Here is an 18,977-nt window from a genome sequence, read left to right on the forward strand (position 1 = left end):
TCTGATGCTCTGTTACATTATTTCCTTTTGATTACTATTAATGAGAATCAAATCAACATTTACGACTGTAAATATTTTTTTAAATCAATATAGTGAGTGGCGAGTTTAGTGCCACACTAGACTTTTTTTCTCAGCAGCCCAACGAGAGAATGTTCAGTCACTCATATATTTTTACACTCTTAATTTTACAACAGGTGCCACGCCGAAGCTGCGATTAGTGGTACTGATTTGATTTCACCGGTGGAGGTCAGACTGTTGTGGTTTGTAAAGCGCTTTCTGAAAGTGCTTCAACTTTCTTTCAGATCCATTCGATCACTCACTGGATTTTGAGGGAATAAATAGTGCTCTGAATTTGAAAGAAGTCACTCCACCTCCACATGAAAACCTGGTTAAAAGCTACAAGGAACACCTCAAACCTGTAGAGGGCGCTGTAAGGAGAAGCAGAAAGCCAGGGGAGCCAATCAGAATCCTGCAAAAAGCACAACACAGGTACAATTTTATGTGAGCAGGTGAATGTGGAGAAGAAAGAAAGATGCTGTAACACATTCGTGATGCTGTCACATGTTTTTCTGAGTCATGTGATCATCTGAGAGCGTTACGGTGTGGGCTTGTTGAGGCTCAAGTTGATCTGAAACCGTTTCCTGCCATCAGCAGCAGGATCCTGTTACAGCGCTGGACTCCCCCTGCCAAAATAAAATGACCTGCAAGAGTAAAAATCCTGCTGAGTCTCTAAGGAGACTCCAGAACCCACAGTAAAGCGTGTGAGACGGGCCGCTGATTGGATCATTGTGACACATCCTCAGTTTGTTCTGCTGAAAATATAAAGCTGTTTACAGACATTATTATTAGCCAGGACTGCAGCTGAACGCCATGTCTGATAAATAATGTTGACACTTGAAGGAAATACGATCTGTTGTTGGTAAAACTGGGATTGGAAGCTCACAGACTGTTTATTATTTAAAATACTGAAGCAACAGCTGTCCATCCTTTCACAATTTCTATAGCATCGTGTCACATGGCGTCGTGTCCGCTGCCAGTGGACACAGCTGAGGCTACATGATTCATACGCAAACTATTTTTGACTGAGCCATCATCGAATGCTCTAGAATAAAATGTTATTGTGTGTATTGTGTGGAGAACGTCACATAAAACAACTGTTGTTAGCCTGTCGAAGTAAAAATGAGCACGAAGATATGCAAGAACCAAAACAAAACCAAAGATGATATAACACAGCATATAACTTTATGTTATGCTTATGCACACACACACACACACACACACACACACACACACACACACACACACACACACACACACACACACACACACAGACACACACACACCATTAACATTCCCAGCATGGCTGCCAAAGGGAAAATGTTCACATGTTTCCTGACCCTGAATGCCTGCTACACTGGGCTGGGAGCTGTCTCACGGTCCTTCCAGTGATTGGCCGATTGCCAGCCCGTCAGCCATGTGTGGAGGCGGAGCTACAAGCTGGATCTTTGTCAAAGTCATGTTGGTGTGTTCATAAAATAAATCTGGCTTCCACAAACTCACAGCCACCATGACTGTCATGGCCGACGCACCTGCTCGGGTCAGATCTGTTTCACTCGGGAGTTTTCCCTCAGTTTACGTCTCTTCTCCACACTCCGGGCTGCTCGTCCCCGCGACCGCCATGCCGCAGCGTGGCTCTAAATTTAGGGGTGCCGTTATGGATCCGTTAACGTGGGATGTAAAAATAGTGACGGGTGGGGGGAAGCCGGACCAGGCAGGAACTCCACAGGATGATGGGAGTGTGCTGCTAAAACCTGACCGCAGACAGAGAGAGACGCAGACAGGCAGCAGTGTAGCTGCTGTACAGATTACAGACAGACAGACAGACAGATAGACAGATAGACAGGCGGACAGACAGACAGACAGGTGGACAGACAGACAGATACATTTTATATGCTGGCTCCTGCAGGGAATGTAAACACAAAGAAACACTGAGTGAGACCCAGACTACAGGTGAGACTCATTTCTTTTAAAGTTTTTCACTAAAAAACATTCATTTTCAAACATTTTCATGTTGTTATTGTAATTTTTTAAAACTGCATTATTATTTTTGTTTGTCTAGACATGAAACAGCCTCACATGTTTTGTTGTTATTGGAAGGAAAGTGATTATGCTAAGCGAAGAGCCGTGCATGCTAACGGCCATGTGATCCAGGAAGGAAGTTCATGACAAGAAGGAATGAAAAGTAAATCATTTGAACAACAAAGAGAACCAACACAGCCGATGTTAGAAGATCTCAGAGGTCACCGCTATTACTGAAGGAAGTAATGGTAATGTTTCATAGAAAGGTTTCCTCTTTGACATTTAGAGGCTCCACGCAACATTTTAGTCTATTGTTTAATGTAGAAAACAGGCTTATTCTCAGTGGGGTAGATCCCATCCTCCATTGTTGTGATAGGAGATTATGAATAAATCATAAGAGTTTTTAAATATTTTTTTTTTGTTTCTATAGTAGTGTGGATTTTACCTGAATAATGGTCCATCAGAAAGTACAATCTGTAAATATTTGACCAAAACAGCCCTTGAAATTTCATATAGGTCCTGTATAATATTAAACCATTAAGGTTTTAAGTCAATTCTATTTGTCCTGACACCAAAATTTGATTTAAAATATCTTTAAATATACCAAATATATCTGGAGTTTTTCCTAAAATGCCATTTTTCTCTTGTCCCTCACTCCTCCATGACCACACTGAATACATTAGACATGTATTTTCTCTTTCACGCTGACATTTTGTTTGAACTGACAGATGAACTGATCGATTTTTTTTTTTTTATTTATGTCAGTTTTCAGACAGTAAAATCTAGTGTTTACTTTTAATGGAGCTTTGGCTAAGACCTGCTCCACCTAGCTAGTGTTGCTAACCTGGACGGGTTGGTTTGAGCTTCCAGTGTCAAACCACAGCGCAGCAGGCGCTACATAACCTCAGAGACCACCATGAATTTATTTTGTTGAGACCCTTCGACATGGTCGGGATGATTCAATGGTGGACCGTGTGTAAAAATTTGAAACTGGATGAGGAAACGCTGAAGTTAGAGGCTGGGATCTTCAGATCTTCAATTTTACTTGTGGTTAACCACTTAGCTTGATTAGCTAGCCACGTTAGTACCAGTGGCATTCGCTAACATCAGCTAAACTTGGCAGCCAGATTAAGGAAGCTCGACGTTGCTAGCGCTATGGGATCGAGACTACATGACTGGATTGCTAAGTTTCTACAAGACACTGAATTAATATACAACAATGGAGACATGCTTGTTTCTAGTTGTGTTGATTTGACTGTGCGTTCTGTCACACAGCTTCATCCACTGGAGACATTTCTCCAGGTTGTGTTTGGGATGAAATAAACCTTATCCTCTCAGGATTCCTCACATCTCTGTTTCATGAGCTCCAGACACACCGTTTGACTGTTTCTGCATCTTAAATGACTTAAACCACCCAGAAATCAGCTGAAGTGTCTCCAGCTCTCGAGTTCTGTTTCATCCCTCCTGAATACACTGAATATTCATTTCATGCATATGCAGTTCCAGTATGTATACCACAGTCACTTGTGACCCCTGGGTGACCCTAGAAAGGTGTTAAGTTCTGGTTCTCATGCAGTTCACACACAGCGTGAAGATTAAGCTATAAGATGAAGCTGCAACATAAAGTTTACCGTCTGCTGGAGGTCTTGCGACCGTGTTGGTCGGAGCAGTGAGTTCACCTCCAAAGGCCGCGACGGTAAACACCCCCGTTTCACCTTCACCTCCGGCGGATTGACGCCGCTGTGGCGTCTCCTTCGGGTGAGAGACTCATTCATAACCTCCGGGCAGACGGTAATGTTGAGGAATCCATTATTATTCTGATGGATGGTGGATGTTCCTCAGTAAATATGAGTCTAATGAAAAAGTTATTGAGCCGGTTTTCACTTGAAGCTCAGGTTTGCTTGAGGCTTCTGTCACGCAGCTCTGCTCGCCAAGTGTTTTCACCTGTGACGGGAATAACAGCCACACTGAAGCTTTCAGAACAGTCAGAGAAACGCCAGAGGCGGAGGTTCACCTCCAGCCGAGGTTACTGAGTAAGACTAACGTGGCGATCAGCGAGCTCTTTAACGCCGCTCGCTCTCGGGACTGCTTGTTAAGTAACTTCTTGATAGCTGGAGATCAGTATCACATTCATGTCTGTGCTTCAGCTCAGTGTTTTGGCACAAAGGTCTTGATCGCTGCACTGAAGAACCGCTTACTGTGCACGCTCACGGTGAAGCTCAGCGACAGATGTGTCAGAGGAGAGCTGAAGCATTTTGGCGTCATCTCGCAGTTACTTGATTCTGGTTAGTTTTCAGTGGGGACTTGTCTCATCCTTCCTGTGTATGGAGGCGGCCTGAGCTCACTTCCTAATTTTATATCATCGTTATGAAGTTAAGTCTCCCTCGTTTATCAACTCAGACACCGTTAAGTCCCCGGCATTCAGGGATTACAGTCTGAAACTTTAGGCCTCGAGACGCTGACGGATTATTTCACCATCGTCATCATAACCTCTCAGAACAGAATCCTCCTGCTTGTGTTCAGTGACGTGATCACATTTTTTTTTGTTCTTCATGTGAAATCACTGATTTCTGAACGGTAAAAGAGCGTCGGGCTTCACAGAGTGTTTTCCTCTGGTTGTTGTTGCTGCTGAGCCGGGGTTAAATTTAGCCTCCAGGCGTCTCCAGTCGCAGCCGGACACTCAGCCTTAAACGAGCCGCAGCGCTGAGGGAATCCACCAAACACAGGTTCAAATCACTCTCCTGTTTATTACTGGATGACAAACAACATGATGCTTCACACTCATTTTCAATGAACGATTACACTCAATTTCTAAATATGTTCAACCAAACATGGCATGACGATGTTTCAAGTGAAAACGTATTGTTTTTGCATTTTCATAAAGTTTCTGTAGTTTCTAAACAGCAATGTTTTGAAAACTCTCTCCGTACACAAAGAAATAGCACATGCTGTGCAGTTTTCATGTAGCGGGTGCTGTGTTTCTGGAATAAAACCATCCGGATACGAGTAAACTGGAAACACTGAAGCTGGATTAAACTGCCTTTCTTCTTCGTTTTGCACCACTCAGACAGAATAATAAAAACCACACCTGGATTCAGTCAGTGTGATCAGGGCTGCAGCTATCCATGACTGTTGTAATCAACCTTTTTTTTTTTTTTTTTTTAAATTCTGACAATTGATTGAATAATGGGATGAAAATCATGTAATTAAATTGCTTAAGTGTAATTTAACAGTGATTTATGACCAACCAGGTCAATGCCTAAAACACTATTCTAGACATACTTTGGTGGCAGAACTCAGAATCGGTTCACAGCAGACATGATGGAAAATGATCCTCTGTCAAACTGTCACCGGTAGCTGCTTTTTAAAGGGAGAAAAACATCCATTTCAGAGTCACTGGCATTTTCTGAAAACAACAATTACCCTGACAGCGTTAGCTACCTGGAAGTAAGTGTAACAAAACATACGACCAAACTAAGTAACATTCAGAAACACAATATTTTAGACTAATGTTGAGGAATCTCTCCTTCTGGGTCAGATTCTGCTTCAAACTGGTTGAACGACGGCGTTTCTATGAGCCGGAGTGATAAATCCAATATAAACGCACGGTACCAGGAGAGAAGCCTCATCTTCTCCAGGGTTGCCAGATCTGACTCATTGTTTTCAGCCCAAACACAGCAAAACACCAGCCTGCATCTCAAACTTTTAAAAACTGATATTAAAACTGTAAAACTGTTTAAAGTGTTATAAAAAAAAAAACACCTGTGTGGAAGCAGGAAAAACAAAAGTCCACATATTCATCTATGGGTCACTTTGAATTTAAATGCAGCAACAATGCATCTAGAAGAAAACTGGCATCAAAGGTGCTGTAGGCAGGATTCCGCATCTCCGCCATCTTGCTTAGGGTTACCTAAGCAAGATGGCGATTTGACCCATCTAAGATGGCGATTTGAAACCCAGCACAGCCAATCCTGTCCTGTTTTCTCTGACATCACGCCCTTACGCAAGTTAAGCCCCTCCCACAAGAACGTGCGACGAACGCCCCTCGACCAATCACGGTTAGAGCCTCATGGGCTCTTCTGATTGGTCAAACATACCGGGAGCGGTCGAGAATCCTTTTCAGCTCAGAACAGAGACAGATGGAAACGCTGCGCCCTCGCAGTAGTGCAATTATGCTACACTCCTAAAGGATTATCAATGGATACTCTAACATTTAATCCAAAGAAAACACAGAAAAACTAACACTGACTAGCAAAATCCTGCCTACAGCACCTTTAAGACAATACGCAAAAAATAGATAAATAGATAAAAAACGAGAACAAACTGACACACTGTGACTTGTCCACTGTGTTCTTCCTCCAGCAGACAGGATGTTGTCCTCCAAGGACAAGCAGAGGTCGTTCGGCAACGGCCGGCTGAGAGACCAGTGGGAGAAGAGAGCGGCGAGCATCGCAGACCAGTGCAAACAGGAAGCCGAGCTGAAGCAGAAGAGCTCCCTCAAAGTGTGAGGAACCAGGAAGTTTGACGATGTGGCAGCCTGAGAAGTAGAGTCTAAGAAAGAGGATGTGTGTGTTCAGATATCGCCTCTTTAGCTACAGTCGACCACAACATTGGAATTCAGAGAAGAAGAAAAGCAATAGTATAAGTAGTCTAATGAGAATTGTTTCAGCTTCATAACTGAACGTGTTTGTTTGTATTTCATCCCACAGTCTCTTCTCCAAGTGGAACTATCACTGGTCTCTTGTTTCCAACGAAGACAAGATGAAGGTAGAGATGTCTGAGTTCAGGCAGGCGACCAGCGGCGAAGCAGAGAACAAACCCCGAATCCGGTTCAAAGTGGTGCCTCCGCCTCCACCCAAACCCAAACCGGCGGCCGCTCCTCCGCCTGCGCCTCCGGCCAGGAGGTCCGCGTCGCCCAGACTCCGCCGGGAGAAGCGTAAAGTGGAGGTGGACGTCTTCCGCCTGTGCTGGAAGGACTCCTGGATGAGCCTGAAGCCTCCCAAATACCTCTTCCTGAGAGCCAGGGAGCTGAAAAACCGATTCCTGGGCTTCACCGCCATCGAACTGACGACCAACACCAAGTACAAGGCCCGGAGGAGCGGCTCGGAGCCGGAGCTCATGCTTCCTGCTCACAAGTGGAGCCGGTCCTGGAAACAGGTACGCTGACCCACGGTTCACATTCAGAAACATCCTGAAACCCGCTTCTTCAATCTTCTGTTATGTATTGATCAGTATCAGGTACGAAAGTAGGGAATCTTGATTTCTCTTTCCCTGAATGTGTAACGTGAAAACCACCACGGTCAGACTGTGTAAACGCTCTCTCTGTGTGTTCTCGCTGGTTTCCAGGTGAAGAGTCCAGCCCAGTCAAAGAGCTCGGGGAGCGAGAAATACCAGTGGCAGATCCTTATTGAAAGAACTCTGGTTTGCAATGCTGTGATAGACATTTACTCTCTCCCGGTCTGGGCTGGTACCTGGAAAATCATGAACTTTCCTTTCAGACAGCAGAAAAAGGACTGGGACTGTGTTTGGCCTGAGTACCAGCCAGTCCTCAGCGACAAGTCTGTTGAACTAGAGCAGCTGGAGGAGCAGGTTGGTATTCTGGATGGATGTTTCTGAGTCACTGACGGACGAGCGGAAGCTGCAGAATCGAGGCAGAAACGTCACGCTCAGACACCGATCAGGGATTCTGATGGAATACTCTAGTTTTTTTTTTTTTTTTTGCTCCAGTGATTTAATTGTTAAAATGGTCTCATGTGTTTTCATTTCAACAAACTGCTTGTTGCTCATCAGACTCAACCCTGCTGTAAGAATCCCGTCGAACTGCACTGAACACATTTAATGAGTGTTTTAAAGGTTTGGATTTTTATCTGTTATTCCCAGAGGTGGGTACAATATCCAGAAAGTTTAGTCAAGTTAAAGGCCTGTGGCTTCAGCAGTAAAACAAACAAACAAACAAACAAACAAACTTGAGTAAGAGTAAATAAGTACTGAGAGTTAAACCTACTGCAGTAGAGAATAACTGTGGTTACATTAAGATGAGACAATTCAGACATAAAGGAACAATGTAACTTTTTATGAGGCTGGAAATAAATACATCTTTACAAAATAATTTTGCTCAAACAAGTTGATAAAATAAACAAACAAAACCTTTTTCCCTTTTTTTTAAATCTGCGACATTGTTTACCCAAGACACTCATGTGAGATCTTGTTTTTATTGATATTTTGAAATGCACTTTCAGCCTAAAACTTACATTTCAATGATTTTTAACTTTTTTTCTTCTGAATTGTGCTCTAGTACAAGTAAAAAGTATGCTGCATTAAAATTTGTCTCGTAAGAACAATTTATTCTTAAAGTTACTTCAGTAAGTGGAGCAGAGTAAATGTAGAGCATTACTGAAATGAACAAATGCACATTTTTAAATCCACTGTGATGAAAACCTCTTGTCAGCTCGATGACAGAGTTTGCTCGTCTGGCGTCTTGTCTTTAAGACGTGTTCTGTCCGCTGTGGCAGGACGAGCTGGAGGACTGGGACGATTCCTGGATGCTGTCGGAAGAAACCGAAACCGAAGCCGACGACGAGACGCCGGCAGGGATAAATGAAGTGTGTGTGCCGGGATGGAGCCGGGCCTGGAGGGCCTCCGCTGCCCCTCCCCAGGACCGGGAGGAGCGAGAGCACAGCTGGAGCCACAGCTGGAGCCTCAGCCAGCAGCTCAGGTCAGTCCGGCAGGAGGGGAGAGCATCAGCGGCTCTGAGGCCTGTTGAACCCGAGCGCCCTGCTTCCTCAGGTGGCGGGCTCCGTCGCTGGCGTCGCACCAGCGGCACTGCGCCGCGCTGCAGAGGAGGCGGCGAGCCGGAAACCTCTGGCTGGCCTCACAGCTGGACCGGGACGAGGAGGGGATGGACAGGGCGGAGTGGGCGGAGGCCTGGAGGAGTCCCAGGGCGGCGTCCAGACCGGCGGCGAGGGGCGGAGACACGGCGGAGGAGACGGGAGAGGAGGAGGAGGAGGAGGATGGAGCAGCAGATGAGGAGGAAGATGAAGGAGTGGAGGAGGAGGAGGAGGAGGAGGAAGAGGAGGAGGAGGAGTCTATCAGTGAAAATGAAGAAATACTAAAGGAGGAGAGAGATGAAGTCAAACTCTGGAAGAAGGCAGACAAGAGCATTCTGGAGGATGAGCAGAACGAGGAAGAGGAGGATGAAGGAGTAGAAGAAGAGGAGGAGGAGGAAGATTCTAATGAGGAGAAGAATGATCGTGAGCAAACTAAAGACAAAACCGCTGAGTGTGATGAAGAGGAGGATGATGAAGAAGAAGAAGAAGATGAAGAGAACAAAGATGAGGATGAGGACAATAAAGAAGATGAGGAGGAAAAGGACGAAGATGAGGAGGAGGAAGCAGCTAAAGAGGAAGACGAGCAATCAGAGAAGGATAAAACTGCAGTTAAAGAGGAAGAGGAGGAGGAGGAAGATGAGGAGGAGGAAGAGGAGGAAGAAGAAGCAGAAGCCAAACCATCAGAGAAGAATGAAATTAGAGTTAAAAAGGAGAAGGAGAAAGAGGAGGAGAAAAATGAGGAAGATGATGAGGAGGAGGAGGAGGAAGAGGTGAAAGAGAAGGAAGAGGAGGAGGAAGATGAAGAGGGGGAAGATGAGGAGGAGGAGGAGGTGAATGAGAAGAACACACGAGCCAAAGAAATGGATTCAGTGGTGAAAGCAGTAGAAGACGAGGCGAAGGATAAAAAGGAAAAGAAGGATGAGGAAGAGGAGGAAGATGAAGAGTCATTCCAGGAGCTGGAGGACAAAGAACAAGAAGAAGAGGAAGAAGAGGAGGAAGAAGATGAAGATGAATTTGTTGATGCAGAAGAGGACAACAGTGTGATCAATGAAGTGAGTAAGAAAGAAGAGAGCTCAGAGAAAAATGAGGAGGAAGAGGAGGAGGAAGATGAGGAAGAGGAGAAAGAAGATGATGAACATGAAGAAGAGCCAGTGAAGGAAAAGAACAAAATGGACAAAGGAAATACAGAGGATGAAGATAAAGATGATGAAGAAGCTCAGGATCAAGAAAAATACAAAGGAAAGAGTGAAGAGGAGGAGGAGGAGGAAGAGGAAGAGGAGGAGGAGGAGGAAGAGGAGGAGGAGGAAGAGGAGGAGGAGGAAGGAAGAGAAGATGACAAGGGGCTTAAATCCAAAGACCAAAACAGAAGAATGAACAATGAGGAAGACGAAGAAGAGGGAGATGATGAAGAAAACAAAGAGGCTGAACAAGATGAAGCACAAAAGAAAAACAATACTGAGGAGGAGGAAGAGGAGGAAGAGGAGGAGGAGGACGGAGTGGAGGAGGAAGAGGAGGAAGATGAAGACGAGGGGGAGGAGGAGGAGGAGGAGGAAGAAGAGGAAGATGAAAAACTGATAACAAACCAAGAGGAAGAAAATAAAGGAGATGCAAAACCTGAGAGTGAAATTGTGGAGGATGAAGAGGAGGAGGAGGAAGAGGAGGAAGAAGAGGAGGAGGAGGAAGAGGAGGAGGAGGAAAAAGCAGTGGAAGTTAAAGTGAAGGTGCAGACAGAGAAGCGTGTGAAGAAGCCGTCGGGAGGAGCGCCGGGCCTCGCTGGAGCGCCGGGCCTCGCTGGCGTCCCGCTGCACCTGCAGTTCCACAAGCTCCACTCCTCCTTCTCCGCCTGGAAGACGTCCTGGATGGTGGCCGTGGCCCACCGGACCGGCCGGGAGGAGGAGGAGGAGGAGGAGGAGGAGGCGGCGGGGCCGGGGCAGGAGGAGTGGCAGGCCTGGAGGCAGTCCTGGAGGATCTGCCGCTGGAGGAGGAAGGTGGAGGAGGAGGAGGAGCGGCGGGTGGAGTGTTTCTCCACCCGGCATCGCAGCCGCCGGCTGCTGGGAGTCGCAAACCAGGACGGCATGGCCAGCAGGGAGTGGGCGCTCAGCTGGAGGACCGCCGGCCGCCACGGGGGAGGAGGGGAGGAGGAGGAGGAGGAAGGTGGAGGAGGAGGAGGAGCGGCGGGTGGAGTGTTTCTCCACCCGGCATCGCAGCCGCCGGCTGCTGGGAGTCGCAAACCAGGACGGCATGGCCAGCAGGGAGTGGGCGCTCAGCTGGAGGACCGCCGGCCGCCAGGGGGGAGGAGGGGAGGAGGAGGAGGAGGAGGAAGAGGAGGAGGAGGAGGAGGAGGAGGAGGAAGAGGAGGAAGACAGTTGAATCTTTTGTTGAGTTTTAAATGAAAACAGAAATAAGACAGTTTCCTGAAGTCTAGACTAACATGGAGAGAAAACATCCAAACTTTGGGGTCATTGACGTTTATTTTCCTACAAATGTGACTCTACTAAGAGTTTGAAGGAGAAAAAAGTCCCTTCTCATGTTTTACAATTAAAATAGAAAGAAACGCAGTGGAAGATCAGACAGAGGCCGTGTTTATTGATGAGTCATGTTCTACCAGCTCTACACAGCTTCATGCAGAACTGGCCTCTTTCCTCTCCTTTCATTAAGAATCTGGTAAAATATTCATGTTACATTTGAACCAATGTGAGGTTTTTTTTTCCATTTGAAGAGTTCATAGTGATAATTAGTTTTAATGCTATTCTGTTGCTGCAGAGCCTCACAGTGAGACGGTCATGGGTTCAAATGCAGGACAGGGCTTTTCCTAAACTCTCCACTGAACCATAAATATTCCTCATTTCATTAATTAGTGATTTTGACAGCAAAACTTTTTGTCTCAGCGTCTTCAACTCAGGATTCATTACAGTCTTAAAGCTTTGATGAATAAATCCATTTAGTTAGTTATGGGTACAAACAGTTGCTGTTATGTCTTTTTAATGAGCATCAAGTCACAGTGGCGAGCGGCTATACACACACACACACACACACACACACGCGCGGTTACACTGAATTCGTTTGTGCCTTCATTGTTTTGCTAAAAAAAACACAAAGCGAATCAAAGCAGAGCAGAGCAGCCCTGATCAAACTAGAAATGTAAATAATTCAGCAACATTTAGGACGACACAGAGAGGAGAATGAACATGAGCCTTAATGTCTGAAGAAAAGTTGTCTGTGTGGACGCCTCAGGGCCTCGTCTGACTGCTGGACCCCCATCAGGACACATCGGCCCGCTGCTTTACCCTGAAACAGATCATGAGACGGTTCATAAACCCAGCAGTGACGCACTTTGAGCAGCACTTTAAGAGATGATTTGTATAAAATACGAGCGTTGGGTCACCGTGTGGAGAAACGTTTCCATCCTGTGAGGAATGTTGAATGTTTGTTCACCGAGATGAGAGAAGTCTTCAGTGTCTGAGTAATGCTGTGTGTCTTTACTATTGTTCAACTGTACAGAAAGTAAACATTAAAGTTATTTATTGATGGAAAGGAAATATGTTGTGATTCATTTATTATTTTTAATATGATCAAAAACAGAAATCTCAGTATCATTGTCTGGGTTGTGAAATGAGCCACCAGAGGGAGACAAAGTCACACTTTATCTGTGATCTTCTCACCTTATTTCTCAAAACTGACTCAAATAAACTTTTAGGTTTCATTGAATTCTGCTTTGAGCCAAAATAGAGAAGAGTCTCCTGTCAGATTATGAAATAGAGGTGAAGAAGAGGAAACAGGCTGAGTGGATGCACGGCGGAGGAATCATCATGCCTCAGGGCTGCTTTATGTCCTAAGAGTGGAGACTGCTTGACAACAGGTGGAAAAAAAACTTATCTTTGGTGTGTTTCCTCATTATTTTTATGTGCCTTTAGTTATTATTTCTAGATTTTTTAAATCAAAATTTTAGTCATCAGCTCAACTAGTGATATATCTAATCTGCCTTTCAGCATGATAGAGTGATAACAGTGCGAAACTACAACATGTGATCTGAAAAGTAACAATTATTTCAAATATTTATGTGAAAATTTTAAGAAGAAAACAAAAGCCTCAGAGTTCAAACCAACAGTAGTTCATAGTGGAGGCAGACAAACACCAGCAAAGCTCCAGAAACTCCAGATTCATCTTCTGAATCAACCTGAAGTAAAGGAGCCCTGCGAGCCTCGAGCGACGAGGTTTCACTCCAGATTTATAGAAAAGTGTAGAATAAAAATATCTTCTGAAATGTTTCATCCAACCTAAGTGACAAAAGGTGAGTTTATTGGACTGAAGTTTAAAAACTAAAGCGAGTCTGAGCTGAGACGGGGTTTGGGGGTTAGGGTTCAGGGTTCAGGGTTCAGGGTTTAGGGCTGAAGCTCTCAGCCTCCTCCCTGCTGGGTCCACATCAGGCTGCTTCCTGCTGCCGTTCATTAGCATCAGATCAGAGCGTATTGTGATGCTGCGCAGAGAGCAGACTGCCCATTTCCACCTCCGGCCGTTCCTCTGCTCCAGATTAACAGGAGGGGGGGGGTCGAACCACTTTCACTGCTGAGCGGCTTCGAAGGACCAGGATGGATATCTCCAGACTGGAAGAGATTTCCCAGCGTCACAAGAACGATCCTTCCGGTCTCTCCACACATCTGGAAAACACACGGCCTTTTCAGTCTGAATGGGAAAACACGACCGGAGAAGCAACAGGTCGTCTGGTGTTTTCCGTCGAATGCAAACGCCGTGACGCAGCTGAGGGCTGCAGCGTGCTCGGCGTCCTCCGGGTTTCCTCCGGGTCATTAACATGTGAAGGTGAGCCTGGATGGAGGACAGGCCTTCATATGCATGCAGATAAAAGAGGAGCTGAGGGCAGCAGGGGAGGGGGGTGTGAGAGCAGAGGAAGAGAAAACACACCAACAAAAGAACCCACAGACAGAAATACAGCGGAAATCCTTTCTACATCTTTTCAAGCTGGGGCCTGACGTCAACGCCTCACCTCCAGTCTGACCTTGTGTGAAAATATCTCAGCTTTAAAAGAGAAAAACTGCAGAAAACATCTCAGTGCAGGTCGACATTTTACACATTTAAAAATGATTATTATCTATTGAGATGAAAGTTAAAGTGAAAATGTGTAGGAATCATGTATGAAGAGGGGTGAGGTGGGGGGTAGTGAGAGAGAGAGAGTGAGGGGGGGTGTCCCTCACCCTCTTCAGGAAGAAAGACACTCTTTTCTTCTCTAATGTCATTTTCCAGTCCTTCCTCCTTCCTGCTGGTGTTGATTCACAGGCAGATGGAAAGACTCCCCAGGGGGCGGGGCTAAGAGGCCACGCCCCCTACTGGAGACACACCTGGAGAGAGAGCGAGAGAGAGAGAGGGAGGGTGGAAGGAGTGCTCTCTTCTGTTCCTCATCCAAGAGAAGACATGCTTTTATTTAAGCTTATTTTGTTTTCTCGTGACTTCGTGGATTTTTAATTCTCATTTTAGTCTTCAGTCTCTTTACCTTCTTTCTTTTTTTTTTTTTTTTTTTTTTTTTTTGCATGTAATTTCCTGTCGCGAGCTCAAACAGCCCAGAAAGTGGCTTTAAAGTCTGCTCGGTGGTGAAATGACCCTCATGCTGCTCCGGTGAGAAAAACTCATCTCCACTGAAGACTGCTGCTGCTCGCGATTTGGAGGATTTCTCAGTGAATTGTCTATGTGTGTGTGTGTGTGTGTGTGTGTGTGTGTGTGTGTGTGTGTGTGTGTGTGTGCGTGCAGGACTGTGCTGTGTGCTCTGATGTGGCTCCACTGTGCTCATGCTTCAGGTCTGTTCATCATCTTTTCCTTCCTCTTTTTAAAAGACTTTATTTCTTCCTCAAACACAGTGACTGAAGAAAGTTTTGTTTTCTAATCTCTGTGTGTCGCTGCTCTGCTTTCTCTCCTGATTTAATGTTAGAAGATGATTGTCTTTAAAGACTTCTGCAGAGAATTGTTTGCACCCTTAAAGTTTGTTTGAATGACTTTTGCAGCCTTTGATTGACACTTTTCCCCCTCGTGCTTCTTAAATCTTAAATGTATCACGTCTTCAAGATTTGACCTGAAATGCTTTTCAGTGCATGAAATGCAACCACAAGAAAAATGCAGCTGACGGTAAATATATGAAAACCAGAAGGTTCAGATCTTCTCCTGCCGGAACTGATCCTTTGAATCAAAAAGAAATTGAAAAAAATCTGCCAAAGAAGATTAACTAGTGATGCCATGAAACACATGGATGCTTTAAAATCAATTTGCCACAACTTATTTTTGTTGGATCAGAATAAAGTGGACATCGCCAACCGGAAGTCGAATCCAACCAGAATCAAAACCACAAAGATGAAAAAACAAAAGAAAACAAAACTTTTAAAGAATGAAATAAAGTGATTTTTTTTTTTTTTTTTTTTTTTTTACAAAACTTGATTTGGCATTTTGGTCTCGAGGGTTGAAGTCTGATTAAATCAGATCTCAAAATAATGATTTTGTAATTTAAAAAATTCACACAGCTTTAACATTGTGGTTGATCATCAGAGATCTAATTAAAGGGTTTTTTAATCTTTAGAAAATAAAAGTCATGCTCATCCACGCATTGAGAAGGAATCTGGAGGCATAACTTTAAATAAACAGTATCATTCTGGTTTTTAGGGCGTTTCATGCTTTAGGTTGGGAACTCAAAAGAACTTTAGAATGTCAGAGGGAGGAAAGCTTCCCTCCATCAGTTCATCAGTTCATCTATTCATCAGTTCATCAGTTCATCCTGTATCGCTCATCGGGTCTGACTGTATTTTTTTCAGCCTCCAGATCAAACTTCTCTTCTTTCCAATCCTGCAGACGATGACGGGGCAGAGTGCAGCGGGAGTCGGCTGCTCCCCTCGTCCCCTCCTGTGTCCCCGTCCCCCTCTCCGTCCCCGTCCCCCTCTCCGTCCCCGTCCCCCGTGGGGGTGAGGCCTCCCGGACCCTCCCAGGACTTCCTGGACCAGTTTGCCCAGGTGAACTCTGCAAACAGCGGCGACCGTAAACACCGCGACGCCAGCGGCGTGCTGCCCTTCATCGGCCTCACCAGGAGTAAGCTGGCACACACACACACACACACACACACATACACACACACACACACACACACACACACAGATGATTTCAGTGAATTGAATCACGCGGCTCCTCCTCCAGACACTCCTGGGAAGCTGCGTCTGGCTCTTGAGGCGGTCTCGGTGTGCTCCTGTTACTTTCTGCGTTTGCTCTCGCTGTTTGGGGATGTGAAGCAGAGCAGGGCGGGAATGTGTCGCCACACAGACCCTCTGGTTTATTTCACAGATACAGGGAGAGGGAGGGAGGCTCAACCTGAGGCCTGAGGCCCTGTGAGCGGACTCTGGAACGCGGAGGGGTGGACGATGGAGCCTTCTGATGTACTGATCAGTTGTTGTGTGTTTGGTGTGCGTGGACAGTGGAGACGTCTCCGTCCTCCCAGCTGTGTTTGGACAGAAAGAGCGATGGCGCTCTGCGACATGTTTCACCTCCGTGCTAACAGTCCTCCCCGCTCCCTCAGCCTCCACGCACATTTTATCTTTTTACATTTCACTGATTCCTGCTGAGTTTGTCTTTCCAGAGAGCCGGAGACCTTTCTAGAGGACGTTCTCCTCGCTTAACACGTTGGAGTTTTGGCATTGTGACCGCCGACATTCACACCAGTGTGTGAAGCGATACCGAATATTTTAGCAGGGGAGCTTCACCTACTGCTTTTGATTTGACTGAGAGGCGTTTAGATGATTAACCAGAGAAACAGATGATCTGTAACTCTGAGGAGCCTGAATGCCGTGAGCGTCTGTCCAGACGTCCTTCAGCTTGTGGAAGAATTTCACTGATTTGAAATCAAAATTGATTGTTTTTATGAAATTCATTGGAAAACACTTGACATGAGACCAAGAAGCATCGGTATCGGACACTGATCAAGACGTCAGGAACAAATTTCTGTGTTAAAGGTTGCCAGGAAAAGTCTCAGTGAGGGTTAAACTTGGCGAACTCTTCTGTGTTTCAGGTACCGAGCAGAGTCGAAACTGCTGTAAGAACGGAGGAACGTGCATCCTGGGCAGCTTCTGCGCCTGTCCTCGCTTCTTCACCGGGAGGAGCTGCGAGCACGACCAGCGCACCAGGTACAGCGTGGAATCGGACCCCACGCACGCCGCGCTCCTGCGGTCCTTCAGCAGGTGTCTGATCTCTCTTCCCCTCCACAGGAGCTGCGGTTTGATTCCCCATGGCGAGTGGGTGCAGAAGGGCTGCTCGTACTGCCGCTGCGGCTACGGCGCCCTGCACTGCTTCCCCCACGTCTTCTTCAAAGACTGCGGTAAGGAGAAGTTCTGCTGAGCATCTGGAGAAGAATTCAGATTTTTCCCTCCAACTCGTTCTCAGTTGGAGGAAGGACTTGTTGTGCTGTGTTTTCGGCGTCTGCCGCGTTTGTCCAGGCCTTCGGCGTCTCTGTTGTTGCGTTCTGGTGAAACACTCGGGCCACTTCAGGACCCAGAGCAGTGGATCAGATAAGATACGTCCTGCTGAGAAAGTGAAAGAAGCTGCTGATAAGAGCTTTAAAGAGCCAGGAAACTATTTACAGAATGGAAATCAAGGCGCTAACTGCCAGACGGAGCATAGTGTGAATAAAAAGTGTGTTTTAACACAAATCCCAGTAACTCTGATCGTACAGAAACTCTTAAATTTTCTTGTGATGTTTGATAAAATCAGTTTTTTTTTTCCAGACGACTCTGAGGAGGTGGTTTGGCATCGAAGATCAGCCGGCAGGAGAAACTTCAGCAGCTTCGTCGTGTTTCTGACTCCTCTGCTTCCTTTTATGGTCTCTTAAAAGAAGAACTCAAATGGAAACGAGGTCCGAGTGGAAAAGCCTCAGTCTGGAGCCCCATCAGCAGCTTCATGCTGAGCTTCAGACGTGTTTGAACTCAACAGCTGGACTGTGTGTCAGTTTTCAGAGACGGAGAGAAAAAAAACGTTCATTTTGTCATGTTTTTTTTAAGGATTTCTTCCAATGATGAGTTTAAAGTTTGTGTGTGTGTGTGAGAGGCTGTACATAAGATTTTATTGAAAATATGCTGCTGTAACTTCAGATCGTCTAACTTGGTGCCTGCAGATTTTTTCTTTTTCCTCCAAAACGATGTTTACATGTGGTTTTCTGAAGCTGTGAAAGTGTTCATTAAAACCTGAGGGCACTCAGGAAAGTCTCTGCGTTGTGAATTTCTTCGGAAGAAACTGAAAATCGCAGTGGATTCAAATGATGGCAGCTCACTGAGGAACAAATCATTTTATTTTCTTGCTCTCCACGCTCCGCCGCTCTGTTATCTGCAGGTATTTTCAGAGGGAGCTGCTGGCTTATCTCCACAGTGTTGATGAAGTTTGCGTTGATTATCTGCTGCTGCTGCCGCCTTATCTTAAACAAACACATCTGTTCTGCGGTCTGCCGGCCTGCCGGCCGCTCGGGTCGCCGCTCCATAATTAGCCGCAACGTCAAAGCAAAGAACGGGTACCTTCACTCTCCAGCCTTCTGGACGCTACAGTTTGCTCAACAGCTCAGCGGGGGAATAATTACTGGGCTGCTTCGTCTTTAATTGAGTCATTAATACAAACTGTGGGTAGGAATGGCTGGGAAAACAAGCGTGTCAAGTTGTTCTCAAACTGAGAGACCAGGGTGGAAACTGTGGTTCACACTGGAAACGTTCCTCTGTCCAGCAGACCACTGCTGAATCATGTCGGACTGAGACTACAGGCGCTGTTTCCAGATGTTGACCCAGAACTCTGAACCTCTGGAGGTGGTTTCAGACGATCAGCCTGAACTGAAGCGTTTCCATGTGAAGCAGAAAGTTCAGCCGTGCTTTGATTATTGGCCGCTACAGGAAGTAACGTCCCTTGACTCAGGTGTTGCTCTCCGCTGCTCATCTGCATTTGAACAGCTTCGGTGGGTCAAAACCTTTTACCAGGTTCGACCTGAAAAACACCCCCGCCTCTCCACACCCCCGGTGGCCATTATAAATGAAGGAGAGAACGCAGCGCGCCCTA

The 18,977-nt window shown here is 45.9% G+C and overlaps 2 protein-coding genes across 2 annotated transcripts; both read left to right on the forward strand.

The window, feature by feature from the left end:
* Nucleotides 1-1,860: 1,860 nt before the first annotated feature.
* On the forward strand, nt 1,861-9,782 carry LOC115383395 (uncharacterized). Its single transcript, XM_030085575.1, has 7 exons — nt 1,861-2,010; nt 6,445-6,583; nt 6,789-7,236; nt 7,426-7,668; nt 8,592-8,794; nt 8,866-9,055; nt 9,777-9,782. Exons 2-7 carry the CDS (start codon nt 6,450-6,452, stop codon nt 9,780-9,782), a joined length of 1,224 nt encoding a protein of 407 aa, XP_029941435.1. The 5' UTR covers nt 1,861-2,010; nt 6,445-6,449.
* A 4,274-nt stretch (nt 9,783-14,056) lies between these two features.
* tdgf1 (teratocarcinoma-derived growth factor 1) lies at nt 14,057-17,838 on the forward strand. The gene is made up of 5 exons (XM_030085576.1): nt 14,057-14,066; nt 15,753-15,986; nt 16,957-17,071; nt 17,153-17,262; nt 17,669-17,838. The coding sequence occupies exons 1-5, from the start codon at nt 14,057-14,059 to the stop codon at nt 17,770-17,772; spliced, it is 573 nt and encodes a 190-aa protein (XP_029941436.1). The 3' UTR covers nt 17,773-17,838.
* Nucleotides 17,839-18,977: the final 1,139 nt, after the last annotated feature.

This window comes from Salarias fasciatus, assembly GCF_902148845.1.
Source record: "Salarias fasciatus chromosome 7 unlocalized genomic scaffold, fSalaFa1.1 super_scaffold_4, whole genome shotgun sequence".
In the NCBI taxonomy this organism is placed as follows: Eukaryota; Metazoa; Chordata; class Actinopteri; order Blenniiformes; family Blenniidae; genus Salarias; species Salarias fasciatus.

Bases quoted from the DNA above. Each gene is read 5' to 3' on its own strand.
- LOC115383395 (XM_030085575.1), top strand. From the start codon at position 6,450: ATGTTGTCCTCCAAGGACAAGCAGAGGTCGTTCGGCAACGGCCGGCTG. The intron at 7,669-8,591 runs GTTGGTATTCTG...CCGCTGTGGCAG, and splicing joins TAGAGCAGCTGGAGGAGCAG to GACGAGCTGGAGGACTGGGA. The intron at 8,795-8,865 runs GTCAGTCCGGCA...CTGCTTCCTCAG, and splicing joins AGCCTCAGCCAGCAGCTCAG to GTGGCGGGCTCCGTCGCTGG.
- tdgf1 (XM_030085576.1), top strand. The intron at 17,072-17,152 runs GTACAGCGTGGA...TCCCCTCCACAG, and splicing joins GAGCACGACCAGCGCACCAG to GAGCTGCGGTTTGATTCCCC. The intron at 17,263-17,668 runs GTAAGGAGAAGT...TTTTTTTTCCAG, and splicing joins CGTCTTCTTCAAAGACTGCG to ACGACTCTGAGGAGGTGGTT.